A 16,208-nucleotide genomic window follows, 5' to 3' on the forward strand; every position below is an offset into this window, starting at 1 on the left:
GAGCTTTCTTTGTGTCTGGCACCGGGCCAGGCACTTTAGATACATCATCTCATTTAACCTTTACACCCACCTGCTTCACAGAGAGGGAAACCAAGTGGTTAAGTAACTTGCCCAAAGTCAGCAACTGACAGCAAAGCAGAGGAGACATCTAGCCTCAGGGTCCATGCTCTTAACTGCTGTTTCTCTCCCACACAGTTGATGTTTGCACTTGCTCTTCATTTCTTTTTGGTGAGTGTAAAAACACCGAGGAAGGCAAAACTCACTGAAGAACAGACTCTTAGCAAATAGGGAAGAAAGAAATAATCGTTTCCCAAAATCCCGAGGTCAAGGTCTGGTCAACTGGAATAGAGAAGGCCTGGAAGAATCCAGAAGGCATTCCCCTTTCTCCCTTTCAGCCAGAGCATGTATACTTTGCACTTTCATGAACAAAAGATTCTGGGGCTGAAGTAACTCTGAAAGCCACCTGTATGATCTCCATTCCAGCTGTGAGTCTGTATGTCAGGGGTCCCCAAGACCAACCCCTAGATTTGCTCGAAGGATGCATGGGGACTCAGTGTATAGTTGTACTCAAGGCTGTGATTTATTCCAGAGAAAAGACAAAACAAACTCAGCAAAGGGAAGAGGCACATGGGGCAAAGTCTAGAGGAATCCAGGCATAAGCTTTCCTGAGTCTTCCCCTGGAAGTCACCCAGGGCACACTTAACAACAAGAGTGACGTGACAGCACGTGTGAAATCTTATCTACCAGAGAAGCTCGTTAGAGGCCCAGTAACCAGGGCTTTTATTGGGGGCTGGTCACACAGGCACCCTCTGCCCAACATAGACACCAAAACTCCAGACTCCCAGAGGGAGAGCAGATGTTCAGCATAAAAAGCATTGTTAATACACTAAACCACCCTTATCAGTTAGGGAATGGTGGAAACACTCCTCAAATCCAAGTTCCCAGATGCCAGCCTTGGGTCAACCTTGCAAGCGAGCCTTTCTATGGAGAGCGGTCTCAGGCCTGAATGGTAGCTCTTCTCTGCGGTCTGTGATTCTAACTTTTGGAATAGCTAACTGGCTGCCAAAATAAACTCAAAAAGAATGTTGTCCTTAAAATTGCTTTATGTGGCATCAAGAGTAAAAATTTTTCTCCTCTGCCATGGCAGTCATCATTTCAAATAGGAGGAAGAAAATAAAAAATCATCTCTAATCCTACTATTCAAATATAATATGATCATTTTGTATTTTTAAAAATAAGATCATGGGACTTCCCTGGCCGTCCAGTGGTTAAGACTCCACACTTCCACTGCAGGGGGCGCAGGTTCAATCCCTGGTCGGGGAACTTAGGTCCCGCAGCGTGGCCAAAAAATAAATAAATAATAAGATGATGTTCTATATACTGTTGAAAAATCTGCCTTTTTTCAGTCAACATATATAAGCAGCTTCACCTCCACATTCTGGAGTGTGTGTGATATGCCACCATTTCAAATGGCAATAGTGTATTCTACTGTAGTATCTCAAAATCAGAAAGCAGTCCCGGGTCTTCCCTGGTAGCGCAGTGGTTAAGAATCCACCTGCCAATGCAGGGGACACAGGTTCGATCCCTGGTCCGGGAAGATCCCACATGCATGCCTCGGAGCTACAGAGGCCACACACCGCAACTACTGAAGCCCGCACACCTAGAGCCCGTGCTCCGCAACAGGAGAAGCCACCGCAATGAGAAGCCCGCGCACCGCGCAAAGAGTAGCGCCAGCTCGCCGCAACTAGAGAGAGCCCGCGTGCACAGCAACGAAGACCCACAGCAGCCAAAAAAAAAAAAAAAAAAATGAAAGCAGTCCTTTATGAGAAATCCTATATTGCCGTAATATAGTATTTTTTTTCTCCTTTCCCTGTGGAACAGTGACAGTTTGTCCGAGGTGAGAGTGAGGGGCCATTGACTGACCATGTGGAGGTGACAAGACCCGAGGGAGGGTAGCAGCAGGGAGGGAAGGAGGGGACAGAATCCGCTAAGAATTTGGGACCCAACTCTTTCCTGATGACATAAATCACTCAGATCATTTCGACCAAAACTATAAAAGGAGTCAGCACATTTCAGTGAAAACCAGAAGCAGATCGGGAACCAAAGGAACATTATTTCCTAGAATGACTTTTTTCCTTTATTTGTTGACTAGCTTCAAGTATCTAGATGAGATTAACCATGAAATACAAAATGTTCATTTGAAAGGAGAAAATTTCGTCCTAGAAACTGGGATTTGCTAAATTCCAGCTTTGGACCCTCCGTTGCTGTGATGGGGCTCCGGTCGGGCCCTCGGACCTCACAGCCAGAAACACAGCTCTAATGCCATCAGCATCTTTCTTGACGCTCCTCACCAGTTTTCACATATAAAATTTGTCTGCTCTAAGCATATGTGATACATATAAAATTGGTATTCTGTTTCTTTAGAAACAGAATTACCTTCTTCTTTGGTTATTGTGTTCAGTGTGAATTTGAGGAAACATTGGAGAAGATGGAAGGGGCTTGACCATGTCTATGTGGGTAATTTTCAGGTGTGGTTCTTGGTGTTTTTTACGTAGGTGACACGCCCTTTCAGGAGCAACTTCATCACGTTGAATGATTTAAAACCCTTAAGAGTATACTGTTTCCAAGTCAAGGCAGAACTGTTTTTGGCAAAAGAAAACATCTCTAGACCTGGGCATTTAAGCAACATATCTTGCTCCGAAACCACAGTGGATGGTAATGTATGCTTTCTTAAGTCCTTTCTGAGCTGCGAACAGAGCACTCCTAAATAGTGCAGTCAGGGATTGCTTATTAGGTGCAGGGTGGTGAGAGTGGGGCGACCCAGAGAGAAGGGGCTAGGACAACACTTCACTGTAGACGTAACAAGCTCGTGCTGAAGTCTCCAGTAGCAAGAGCTGCCAGACAGCTAACACTTGCTTTGTTTTAGGATTGCCTTTACTATTAATTAAAGCATACAGGGCTGGGCGGAGGAGGGGCAGTATCCATCCAGTTTACTGGGACATGAACTCTATTTATTGCAGTGGTGGATGAGAAATTACCCGAGGTTTGTATCGTGTGTAGGATGGTCATCTTGTTCACTTTTATGTCACCTCTTTAGCCTCTACCAAGCTTCAACAAGTCATCCTGATCTCTATGGGAACCTTTTTGTTGCTGTCAGTGGTGGTAGGGGCCTGTCTCATCCTGGTCCTGAAATACAGAGGCCTGGTTAAATACTGGTTTCACTCTCCACCAAGCATCCCATCACAAATAGAAGAGGTATGTGTGTACGTATCTAAAAGGGTGACATGTCAGCCTTTCATGCCCCCCTGGTAACACCTAAGAGTAGAGCAGTGGACAAAGCCACGACACAGAGATTTGAGTTAAAAGCAGCGCTTGGTTATTTGTACACCCATGTTCATAGCAGCATTATTCACAATGGCCAAAAGGTAGAAACAACCCAAGTGTCCATCGACAGATCAATGTATAAATAAAATGTGGTGGGAGTTCCCTGGCCGTCCAGTGGTTACGACTCAGCGCTTTCACTGCTCTGGCCTCGGGTTCAATCCCTGGTCGGGGAACTACGATCCTGCAAGCCACAGGTGCAGCCAAAAAAACAAAAGAGAGATGTGGTATATACATATGAATGGAATATTACTCAGCCTTAAAAAGGAAGGGAATTCTGAGACGTGCTACAGCATGGATGAACCTTGAGGACATTATGATAAGGGAAATAAATTAGTCACAAAAAGACAAATACTACATGATTCCACTTATATGAGGTACTTAGAGTATTCACATTCACAGCACCAGAATGTAGAAGAGTGGCTGCCAGGGTCTGGAGGGAGGAAGGAAGTGGGCAGTTAGTGTTTAACGGCGACGGTTTCAGTTTTGCAATATGAAAAATGTTCTGGGGGCTTCCCTGGCGGTCCAGTGGTTAAGACCCCACACTTCCAATGCAGGGGGCCCGGGTTCAATCCCCGGTCAGGGAACTAGATCCCACCTGCTGCAACTAAGACCTGGCACAGCCAAATAAATAAATTAATTAATTAAAAAGTTCTAAAGACAGATGGTGGTGATCATTGCCCAACAATGTGAATAGACTTTACACTACTGAGCTGTACACTTAAAAATGGTTAAGATGGTAAATTGTATGTTATGTGTATTTTACCACAATTAAAAATAAATTTGGGGGGGACTTCCCTGGTGGTCCAGTGGCTAAGACTCGGCGCTCCCAATGCAGGGGGTCAGGGTTTAATCCCTGTTCAGGGACCTAGATCCCACACGCCGCAACGAAGATCCCACATGCGGCAACTAAGACCCGGCACAGCCAAATACATTAATTAATTAATTAGTTAAATAAAGTAAAAAAAAATTTTTTTTTTTAATTTTTTTAATGGCACGAGGTCGGCCAAAATGTGGCCTGGTCTGGCCCGGCCAGGAGATCGGCCACAGTAGGTCCCTCTGGAGACAACACGACAGTCCCAGGCTTTTGGAACCTGGCTGGAGGGGACATGGACCAGTGGGGACAGCAGTCGAGAGCATGAGCTTTGGGTCAGACAGTGTGCAGGCAGGAGGATACTAGAGTAAACACACCCAGAGCCGTGAGTTCAAAGCCTTGCACGCCGAGTACACAGGGGATGTTACTAGTATTTTAAAGGATTTAAGAAAGAAAAGTGGAGTGGGTAGGTCTTATGGAAAGTCTTGTTTTCCTGCCCAGCTCCAGCGACCCCCTGAGGCTCTGCGAGGGAACCAGGCCCTCTGAGGAGACAGCCGAGACATTGTTGGGATCAGAAGCTAGCTGATAGAAGCATATTTAGAACTGTTTGCTTCTGGAGGTTTATCATTCTGCAGTAAGATCAGGGTAAAAGTACTGGAAACAGAACCTTATGTTGTTATATCTAGTCTGTGAAGCCAGAGTGGTGCTTCTAGAAAGAGCTATAGTCACTTGTTTTCCTTCATCTCTCATGAGGTGTTGAAAGTACACAGATATTATGTGAAGCACATGTTAAATTCCCTACTGGAACCTCCATACAAATGCTGCAGGATTCCACTTCTATCAAGAATCTAAACAGAATAATAGTCAAACTCATAGAAGCAGAGAGTAGCACAGTGGTTACCAGGGGCCAGGCGGCAGCGGGGAGCGGGGAGTTACTTTCAAATGGTATAAAGTTTCAGTTTTGCAAGATGAATAAGTTCTGGTTTCTGCTGTACAACATTGTGCCTGTAGGTAGTACTGTGTTGTGCACTTAAAACTGTGTGAAGAAGGTAGAACTCACGTTAGGTGTTCTTACCACACACACACAAAAAACAACCTTCCCTGGTTAATACTGTCACAACGTAACAGCTCTCAACTCAGAATTTTACTTGCATCAATAATTTCTGTCTCGGGCTTCCCTGGTGGCGCAGTGGTTGCGCGTCCGCCTGCCGATGCAGGGGAACCGGGTTCACGCCCCGGTCTGGGAGGATCCCACACGCCGCAGAGCGGCTGGGCCCGTGAGCCGTGGCCGCTGGGCCTGCGCGTCCGGAGCCTGTGCTCCGCAACGGGAGAGGCCACGACAGTGAGAGGCCCGCGTACCGCAAAAAAAAAAAAAAAAACAAATAATTTCTGTCTCGGGACTTCCCTGGTGGTCCAGTGGTTAAGGCTCCGAGCTTCCACTGTAGGGGGCACAGGTTCAGTCCCCTGGTCAGGGAGCTAAGATCCCGCATGCCACGTGGCACAGCCAAAAAATTTTAAAAACAAACAAACAAATAACTCTGTCTCACAGAACTAGCAGCAGGACCCTAGTAAGCGAATTTACTACTAGTTGTTCCTTTGGTGCTTGAATCTAAAACATAAAGTCTTTCGGTTCACTTTTCTGGGAAAGTGTGAAAAGTCTGTATCAAAGGTCACTGAAGTTACATGAGAATAATGAATCAGGTTTCACTTATATTTTTGAGGTTTCACAAGTACGCGTGATCCGTGGTCGTTCGTCTTCTCATCAGCCAGCTCTAAGCTGACTGTATTTCAGTATCTTTCAGCATTTCCAAGAGCCAGGCAGTTGGTTCTTGGTAACTCGGTAATTGATGGCTAAGCCCAGAGCCGAGGCAGGAGGGCCAGGGCAAGTTAAGGCCTGTGGACCAGCACTTTGCCTTGAGGACCTGTGCTTTCTGATTCGCCCAGGGCTGCATAGCGCAGGTCCTCTGCACCCCGTGTGTTGTGTGAAGTAGAACCAACCAGTGGATGGGGTGGCTGAGAAAAATGCTCGTGAACTTTCCCTCTTTGCCCCCATGGTAGTTGAACAAGAGGCTCCATTTCCTCCTTCCCCGAAAAGGTAGAATTCCAGAGGCATTTTAGGATTAATAATCCACAAGCCCTCATCCAGTGCAGCAAGTCAGAACTTGCTTTTTCTGAGTTACGCCCTTTCATGCTTTCAGAGTATTCCCTGGGTTGGCCCTTGGATTCGTGTGAGTTATTGAGATGGGGGGTGAACAGGGGTCCCGGTTTTAGAAGTTGCTTCACTGGTGGACAGAATTGGAAGTTATGCCTGAATGAAATAGGATTATGCCAACTAAAACTAAAGTATGAAGGTTTGGTATTTGGAACTGATAAACAAATTATGATAATGCTGTTCAACCTTTTCAAGTATTTAAAGGATCCAGCTCAGTCCATCTTAGACGCCTTGGACAAGGACAGCTCGTCAAAGGATGATGACTGGGACTCTGTGTCCATCGTGTCGTTTCCAGAGAATGAGCAAGACATTCTCCAAAGCACTTTGAACCAAGGCACCGATCCAAGCCACCAGCCCGTGGAAGGGGGACCCTGAGACAGTGAAGCTGCGGATGTGCCCGTCAGGACTTGATGGAGCCCACTACCCCTTATTGCTGTCATGAAAAGACCCGGGGGTGCCTGGGGAGAGGTCGTGGGTCCCGTGGGAGAGAAAAAGTTACTTTTTTTAAACTAAGAATTTCCTAAATCCTACAAGTTTCTAGACCGATTCTACATACCAAAAAAATTAAGGTTTCTCTTAAACACTAAAAAGGCCGATAATTATTTGTTAGCAAAATGGCTGCGGCACCCCTCTGATACTTTGTACATTGTGGGTGGGGCCAGGCGGTCAGGAGACGGGGTCCTCTCCTGTCTATGGCAAGGAGCTTGGGCCCCTTGGGCAGGTCACCTAAGCTGTCCCAGCCTCTCCCAACAAGGGACACTGAGTGTCCTGGCTTAAAATGTGATTAATCCTGTAAATAGATTCCTATTAATTTAAGGGTCATTTTTTTTTCAAGCTAGAAATAAAAGACTGTATAGTTAACTTTTTAAAAGTCTGTGAAGTTTTTCCTCTTCACCTTCTTTATTTTGGTCTATTTTCACAGTTTCAACCTTTAAAAATGACTATATCTAAATTTTTGTTTTCTTAAATAACACCCAGTAGAGCTACCCAGAGGCCTCGTGGTCACGCAGCAAGAAATTTTGACCTGTGTCACTTGATTCCTTGAAAAGTTAGGAAGGGGATTCTCCGAAGCTGCATCAGCGCCACATTTGTACGTGATATGTCACATGTGTTGAGCAAGGCATGGAAAGAGAATTAGGCAATGGGCAATGGTGGTAGCCGCTGGGCCTGCAAGTCTTCTGACGAGGCAGGTATTGATGGGTTATTTTGTTCAGAGGATATTAATTAAAAATCCATTTATATGGGGGCTTCCCTGGTGGTCCAGTGGTTAAGACTCCACGCTCCCAATGCAGGGGGCCTGGGTTCGATCCCTGGTCAGGGAACGTCATCCCACATGCCGCAACTAAAAGATCCTGCGTGCCACAACTAAGACCCGGCACAGCCAAATAAATAAATAAATAAATAAATAAAAGAAAGAAAACGTATTCTAAAAAAAAAAAAATCCATATATATGACTCTTAACGTTTAGGAAATGGATGCGTCGCTTCACTCTTCCCTTCCAACACACACACACAAAGTGACATATTGCCGTAAGGTTGCTTGAGAAAGAAGCCCCTACTGGCAGCCTAAACTTGACAGTGGGAAGAGGCGATGCTGATAGGAGGTATATGAAGCTTCCAGCACTGGTCGATGGAACCACCTTCTCCGTCTCCTTTGGGGCCCTGTGCCTCTGGTGAGGAATTGGCTCTTGGGCTGACTTTCTAACCAATCGTTGTGCACCCTTCCATCCAGGGTGACAAGAGAGAAAAGGACACCCACTCACCCCAGGCGAGTCCCCTTGTGAGATGTCTATCGATTAGGTGCACCTTGAGCTGGGACAGGTTTGGAGGAAGAGTTGGTAGAGGGAAATGGTAAAGACCTCCCTCAGATCATTTAGGAAATGTAAGATAGAAGAGCTTTCTCTGTTGGGCCACACGAAGCAGCCCAGAGAGGAGAGGAGGACATGTATACAGCAGGAAGAGAACCGGTTAAGAGTTTGAACCCAGCAGAAAGGGGGCAGATCAGCTCTGTTAGGAATAAGCTCTTCTGTGCCACCCTCCATAAAAGGAGGTGCCAGCTAGTCGGGGTCAAGCAGGCTGGCCGTGGGGACCAGATTTTGATAAGGCTGAACTGGGTTCGGGGCAGAATCAGTCCAGTGTCCTGGGGTAGACTGGGGTTCAGGCCCAGAAAGGCCCTTCTTAATTGCAGGCAGCAGCTTCAGTGAGTGACAGACTCAGAGCCCAAGCCCAGGGCCAGCGCTACTTCCAGGTGCCACTCAGGGGCCAAACTCTACAAGGTTATTGCTTTATAGAGGAGGGGCTACACTAACACCCAACTGGGTTCACCAAGCGTCCAGCTGTGCTTCTCCTCTTGGGCCCGCGCCATTCTCTCTCAGTGAGCATTCCCAGGAGGCATGGGGCTGGCCTGTTATCCAGCCCCAGGGAGAAAGGACAGGAATTATTTGAGTAAGTAAGATACTCCTTTTTAATAGTATTTTCCAAAAAGAAACACCTGGTTCTACTTTGTCAAATAAATGACTAAGCAATGGGATTAATACTTATACTAACTCGGGACACTAATTTCTCGTCAAGCTAAGTACATATTCATGTTTGAGCTGGAAACAGTCTATAAATTACCTATAACAGGGCAAACTGCCACCCACATGCCAAATCCAGCCTGCTCCCTGTTTTTGTACAGGGTGTAAGCTAAAAATAGTTTTTACATCTTTAAATGGTTGAAAAAATCAAAAGAAGAATAATATTTCATCACACGTGAAAAGTATATGAAATTTACATTTGAGTGTCCATAAGTAAACTTTTATTGGGACCCAGCGATGCTCATTCATTTCTATATAGCCTATGGCTGCTTTTGCACCGCAAGGCAGAATTGAGTAGTTGCAAGAGATTGTTTTCCTACAAAGCCTAAAATATTTACTACCTGAACCCTTACAGAAAGAGATTGATGACCCCTGATCTGTACAGTGCAGTGTTCACTGTATAGGAGAAAACAGACTCACTTCCATGATTTAGGTTTATACAGTTACAGAAGGTCCCTACAAGACCCCATTTGATACTGAGACTGTTTAATTCAAGGTTTAATTCATATATGGGAGGAGGGGTATTTGATTCTTGCATGTATTCTATAAAGCACATTATGGACTATGTACCCTGGATACAATTTAGGAGTATGAAGATCAATGGAGGAAAGTAGGCCCTACATCAATAATAGGTCACCCAGAGATGATGGGTGAGTTGGATCAAGGACGCTGCTAGCCTATAATGCACGGTTATATGAATTAGAGAAGACACCCATCTTCCAAGACGCTTCGATTTGTGCCACGAATTTTCTTTTTAAGTGAACATACGATCTCCTGCGCCTCACTGTGAATAGCGCCCCCTGGGGGTTCTGCAGCGCTCAGCTTGCAGATTGCAGACAACTTCAGCGCCCTGGGACCGGAAGCTGCTGGGTGGGTGAACCCCTCTTGTTCTGGATGGTGCCAAGGCCAGCAGGGCGAGGAGCTGAGGGACGTGGGGGTGGAGAGGGGAGGCCCCCGGGGGGAGTTGGAGGAGGGATAGGGTCAGAGAAGGGAGACTTTCTCCATATCTGTAGGTCACTGGCTGGTGTACTGTAACTGGAGAAACGGCTGCTGCTCCCTCACCGGAAACTACCAGCGTGGAGAACAGCACAGGTCCTAGCCCGTGATTGGGGCATCTGCCTTTGTGACTTTTATTTCATTTACCATCACTTATCTCTGTCCATAGTGTTTTTTAAAAGTCTGCATAGTCACTAGTTATGCTGCTTTCAACTACTGGGAAACAACCGTATATCCCTAAGGTGCCCCAGGGCCCTCCAGAATAACTTTGCTTTATGCCAGAGAGTCTGTATTTTAGGCGAGAACATCCTAAACCGTCCCAACTGTTTGGTGAGAGTACGAATCCACAAAGGCATCTCCCCGTGGAGCAGTCAGACCTCCCGCTCCTCAGTGTGCACACAGGCTCTCCTAAGAAGCAACAGCTCTCTGATGGGGATACAGTAAAAGTGACCTCTTCCTCCTTGCTTCCAGTTAGTGGTGAGGGAAGATGGCCAGCTGCCTCGGGAGGGCACAGAAGCTAGTCAGAGTGGACACTTGGGGCAGCACTTGGCTCAGGGGAGGGATCTGGTCGGTGCCATTCGCCGACACTCTAGGAAGACTGAGATGCCACCTAAAATTTCGTCCCGATAATGAAATACAGGCAGGAGTGGCTTCTCCAGGCCCCCCATTTATTAAAAAAAAGGGGGGGAGGCAGACCCCCCCAGGGTTTCTTTACGTACATACCCCTGGTTAAAACATAATCACTTGCAAAAGACATTAACTACTTTTCCCTTGTAATTAAATAGTGCTGTGAATAACAATTTATAATAAATATGAATTGGACTTGTTTCATTTTTGCATTCAAGTGAATAGAACTATTTGATATCATCCCTGTAGATAATAAGTGTACCTTTTGTAGGTGAGAGCATGAGAGAAGGCCTAAGCCCTCCAAGAGCTGATGAGTCCACATAGGACTCTGAGGCCCTTGCCAATGGGCAGGTAAAGGGCCTGGCATAAAATCCAATTAATCAATGAAACCGATATGCTTCTTGACTAGCTCCTTTCAGAAGTGTTGCTGTGAACCTTAGTATGACTGTGTGTAACTCCAGCTACCCCAAACACTTCTCAAGTGGCCAGCCCCGTGCTACAACTAAAAGATGAACACAGCACCAACAGTCAGGGCCGTGTGTACGTTTGTATAGGGTGTGCACTGCACAACCCCAGGGGTGCCATTTACATACACAGAATACAAATGTATTTGGTTCCTTTGAGACTCAGAATTTCCTCATGAAAAACTGTCAAAATTAATGGTAAGGTTTCCGTGCTAATTTGCAAAATCAGTTCTAAAACGTATTACACACCAAAAAGCCACTAGTAGACTTTAGATGGTAACATGAATTTCTTTTTACTCTATGTTTTCCAGCGATCTTCTAGAGAATATTCCTTTTCATGATGAAATAACGGGAATTCCCTGGCGGTCCAGTGGTTGGGACTCCGAGCTTCCCCTGCAGGGGGCACGGGTTCGATCGCTGGTCGGGGAACTAAGATCCCGCAAGCCGCAGGGCAGCCAAAATAAATAAATAAAGTAAAATTTGATGAAATAATGTCACAAATTTTGTATAAAATGAAAGCTCAGTGCTCTGGTCCAAGAGACACTGGGATGGAAGCGACTGAAAACAGGCAGATTTCAGGATAAGGTTATATACTCCCCCTCTCCCCCCACATCTGGGTTTTTCTTCAACCAGACAAGAAGCATTTATATATGTAAAGATTATAATTTGTTACACACAAATTGTATATCTCCTCTGTCATATCACAGGGCCACTTTAGTTCAAGTCTACATACTGCTGTTAGTAAAAAGTACAACAAACATGTTCTGTTTGACTTATTAATCAGTCTCTCGCCCTACAAGGTACTTTAATAATTATAAAGAAGAAAAATAGCTACTTTACAGGGGAGATACCTGGTGGACACCACCTTGAGCATCAAGGCAGGCAAAGTTAAAATCACCCGTACTGGGACAGATGTATGCTTGCTTTGGTGTCCTGAAAACATAACCTCTGTGTTATTCCTACACAAACTGTATAACCAGAATCTACTCCTAATGGGACATCAGACAAACCAAAATTGAGGGGCATTCTACACAACAGCCGGTCTGCATTCTTCAAAAATACCTAGTCATGGGCTTCCCTGGTGGCACAGTGGCTAAGAATCCACCTGCCAATGCAGGGGACACAGGTTCGAGCCCTGGTCCGGGAAGATCCCACATGCCACAGAGCAACTAAGCCCGTGAGCCACAACTACTGAAGCCCACGCGCCTAGAGCCTGTGCTCCGCAACAAGAGAAGCCACGACAACGAGAAGCCCACGCACTGCAACGAAGAGTAGACCCTGCTCGCTGCAACTAGAGAAAGCCCACGCACAGCAACGAAGACCCAACACAGCCAAAAATAAAAACAAACAAATAAATAAATTTATTTTTAAAAAAAAAAAGAAAAGAAAACCTAGTCATGAATGACAAAGGTTGAAGTTGTCCAAAGTTAAGAGCCACTAAAGGGCCATGACAACTAAATGCAATGTGTGATCACGGACTGGATTCTGGAACAGAAAAAAACTTATTTTTCTTTACTATAAATCATACTAGTGGGGCACTTGGCAAAATTTGAATGAAGTGCTTAGTGCTGTATCAACGTTAACTTCCTGATTTTGGTATTGTACAGCACTCGTGATTTGGGGAAATATACACGGAACTATTCAAGGGTAAAGAGCCATCCTGTCTGCAGCATATTGTCAAATGTCTCAGAAAAAAAATGGACTAAAGCAAGTGCGGTAAAATGTTAACATTTGGGGAATCTAAAGGTTATACAGGAATTCTCTGAGTTATTTTTGTAACTTTCCTGTAAGTCTGAAGTTATTTCAAAATAAAGTTAGTCAAACTCTACGTTGATAACTTTCATAACAGGAAGTAAATACACTTAGCCTCATACTGAATCCCTTTTTGTCACCTGGACGAGGTGCTCCTAAATCAAAGATCTGGTGATCTCTGCACTGACATAATCCATGGGGGTCTAGAAGGCTTGCCCTGCCACACTGACATGTAGAAATTTAAAATATCCTATTTGCTGCAGCTTAAAGAATTGAAGAGGCATATACTATCATCTAAAAACCCTACGGAGCAGTTTGAATCGTGGCGCGACGAAGCCGTAGGCAGCAGGTTCTCGCTGGGTGTCTGACTAGTCGTTTCTCTGCCTTGCTTGTTTGAGCTTCAGCAGAATTCGAAATGGCTGGCGGCAAGGCTGGGAAGGACTCCAGAAAGGCCAAGACAAAGGCGGTTTCCCGCTCGCAGAGAGGAAATACGGTGGGCCGTATTCATGGACACCTGAAATCTAGGGCGACCAGCCATGGACGTGTGGGCGCAACCGCCGCTGTGTACAGCGCAGCCATTCTGGAGTACCTTACCGTGGAGGTACTTGAATTGGCAGGAAATGCATCAAAAGACTTGAAGGTAAAGCGTGTTAACCCCTCGTCACTTGCAACTTGCTATTCGTGGAGATGAAGAGTTGGACTCTCTCATCAAGACTACGATTGCTGGTGGTGGTGTCATTCCACACATCCGCAAATCTCTGGGAAGAAAGGACAACAGAAGACTGTCTAAAGGATGCCTGGATTCCTTATTATCTCAGGACTCCACATACTCTAACAGCTGTTCAGTGTTGGTGATTCCAGTGGACTGTATCTCTGTGAAAAACACAATTTTGCCTTTTTGTAATTCTGTTTGAGCAAGTTGGAAGTTTAATTAGTTTTCCAATCAACCAAATTTCTGCATTCTAGTCTTAACCATATTTAAATGTTACTGTGGCTTCAAAGAAGCTATTGATTCTGAAGTAGTGGGTTTTGATTGAGATGACTGTTTTTAAAAAACTGTTTGGACTTTAATTGTGATGTAGAAGTTACAGAAACAAACATTGGGTTTTGTACTGACATTATTTCCACTCTGGTGGATAAGCTCAATAAAGGTCATATCACCCCCAAAATAGAATAAAACAAAATAAATTTTAAAAAATTAAAAAATAAAAATTAAAACCCTATGTAAAATGACTTAAGCTGTGTTAAATCTGCTACAAAAAAAAAAAAAAAGTACTGGCAGGTTCAAAACAAAAACCAACCAACTCCAGATTCTTTTTAAGGTGGCACGCCACCTTGTGACAAAAGGCCAAAAAGCCATCAAATAGGAAAGGAAAAACCACTGCAGGCAAAGCCACTAGGGAAAGAAGGACCCAGCTTTATTGATCACTTACTGTTTCCAGGCACCACGAGGCATTCCCTCATGTTAATTCTCAAACCACACTTACAGAAAGACAAACAGCCTCGGGGTCACATAGCTAATAAATAGCAGTGGTAGAATTAGGAAAAAGCAAATCAACCTAAATTTCTAGTCCCCCAAGAATCCCAGCTCCAACACCAGAAATCTCCAGTAAAAATGCAACTGGAAATACTCTTCCTCCTCTCTCCATCCTCATCTTTTCTATTCTGCATGTCAGGCTGGCTACTGGCTTTTCCCAAGATCACAACATCCACACCTAAGTTTCCCTCTCCTTTTAATTCCCTGCATTCTATCTATTCTTCTAAAGTCACCAGAGCAGCAGTTTCCCCAAATTTTATTTCTCAACATGTTCCAGGAGATAAATTTCCAGGACTCAAGGATGGAAAACACCATAGAATTGACACTTCCTTCCTAAAAACATACAAGACATAGTGTATAAAAAGCTCTAAGAGGGACTTCCCTGGTGGCGCAGTGGTTAAGAATCCGCCTGCTGATGCAGGGGACACGGGTTCAAGCCCTGGTCCGGGAAGATCCCACATGCCGCAGGGCAACTAAGCCCGCGCGCCACAACTACTGAGCCTGCGCTCTGGAGCCCACAAGCCACAACTACTGAGCCCGCGGGCCACAACTACCGAAGCCTGCACGCCTAGAGCCCGCCCACCGCAACGAAGAGTAGCCCCCACTCTCCGCAACTAGAGAAAACCCATGTACAGCAAAGAAGACCCAACGCAGCCAAAAATAAGTAAATAAATAAATTTTTTTAAAAAAGAAAGCTCTAAGAAAAAGACTTTACAGGGAAAAAAAATGTTTTAACCTAGTTCAGCCGAGGGTCTCCCAAGGTTCTCTGACCAGCGCACACTTTTTCCTAAAGCAACACCAAGGTTCTAGGGCTGCTCGGGAAATGCTGACTGTGAGAAGAGCAGGACTTCGCCCTCAGGAAGAAGGGGCCTGAGCTGTAATCCCGATCCATGGGCAAGTCACTTCACCTCTCCAGATAAAAGTTCCTACCTCCAACTGTGAGGATGGAATGAGACAATACACAGCACATAGAAAGTTCTCGATACAAGTTAGCAATCAGCATTGAGCAGAAAAATGACATGACGAAATAGGGCCCCCCAGTGGGAAGATTTAGCTGATGGCAGAGTATTAAATGAGGAAAGAAATGATGGACCATGATAGGAAAGATGATGAAAGGAAGATAAAGGATGCTAAAGGAAGATAAGGTCAATCAGAGTTCTTTATAAACTGTGGTCAAACTTCATTATTTGCAAGTTCACTTACTTGATAAAACATTTATTTGTAACTCCCAAGTCAATACTCATGGCACGCCCTGGTCATTTTCGGACATGCTTCGAGTGGTAATTGAGGTCGCCTGACCCACAGATTCCCAGCTGAGGTGGAACGAGATGAAGCTCTGACTTCTTGTTTCAGCTCTCATGCTGTAATGTGTCCTTTCCACAGCCTATTTTGTGCCACTTTTTCACGTTTTTATGTCTTGTTACTGATTTCACTGTGTAAGATGACCCCCAAGACTGGAATGGGCCTTAAGGAAAAAATGCATGAGTTAGAAGCTTCCTTCAGGCCTAAGTTATAGTGCTGCTTTGAGCTCAAGCTTATGAATCAACTATATTAAACAAGGTTTGTTTTTTTTTTTTTTTACTAGTTATCCAATACACAGTTATATTCAAGTGTCTCCAATTGTTCCAATAATATCCTCTGTAGTTTGGGGGGGTTTCTTGTTTTGTTTTTTTGTTTTTGTTTTTGTTTAATACATCTTTATTGGAGTATAATTGCTTCACAATACCGTGTTAGTTTCTGTTGCACAACAAAGCGAATCAGCCATACGCATACACATGTCCCCATATCCCCTCCCTCTTGAGCCTCCCTCCCACCCTCCCTATCCCACCCCTCTAGGTGGGCACAAAGCA

At 45.0% G+C, this 16,208-nt stretch overlaps 1 protein-coding gene and 1 pseudogene across 2 annotated transcripts in view; both read left to right on the forward strand.

Moving 5' to 3' along the window:
- Nucleotides 1–7,285, forward strand: part of IFNGR2 (interferon gamma receptor 2) — a 40,937-nt gene extending 33,652 nt beyond the window's left edge. The window contains exons 5-7 of one of the 2 annotated variants that reach the window (XM_024120290.3): nt 2,556–2,715; nt 3,098–3,255; nt 6,603–7,282. In XM_024120290.3, coding sequence (XP_023976058.1) covers nt 2,556–2,715; nt 3,098–3,255; nt 6,603–6,782 — 498 coding nt within the window. In that variant the 3' untranslated portion in view covers nt 6,783–7,282. Of the gene's footprint in view, nt 1–2,555; nt 2,716–3,097; nt 3,256–6,602 lie in introns of both variants that reach the window. The other variant, XM_028492618.2, reaches the window with a different exon arrangement.
- Nucleotides 7,286–13,155: 5,870 nt separating this feature from the next.
- LOC102996475 (histone H2A.Z-like) lies at nt 13,156–13,730 on the forward strand (annotated as a pseudogene).
- The last annotated feature ends 2,478 nt before the right edge of the window (nt 13,731–16,208 follow it).

Source organism: Physeter macrocephalus, chromosome 8 (assembly GCF_002837175.3).
Source record: "Physeter macrocephalus isolate SW-GA chromosome 8, ASM283717v5, whole genome shotgun sequence".
Lineage (NCBI taxonomy): Eukaryota > Metazoa > Chordata > Mammalia > Artiodactyla > Physeteridae > Physeter > Physeter macrocephalus.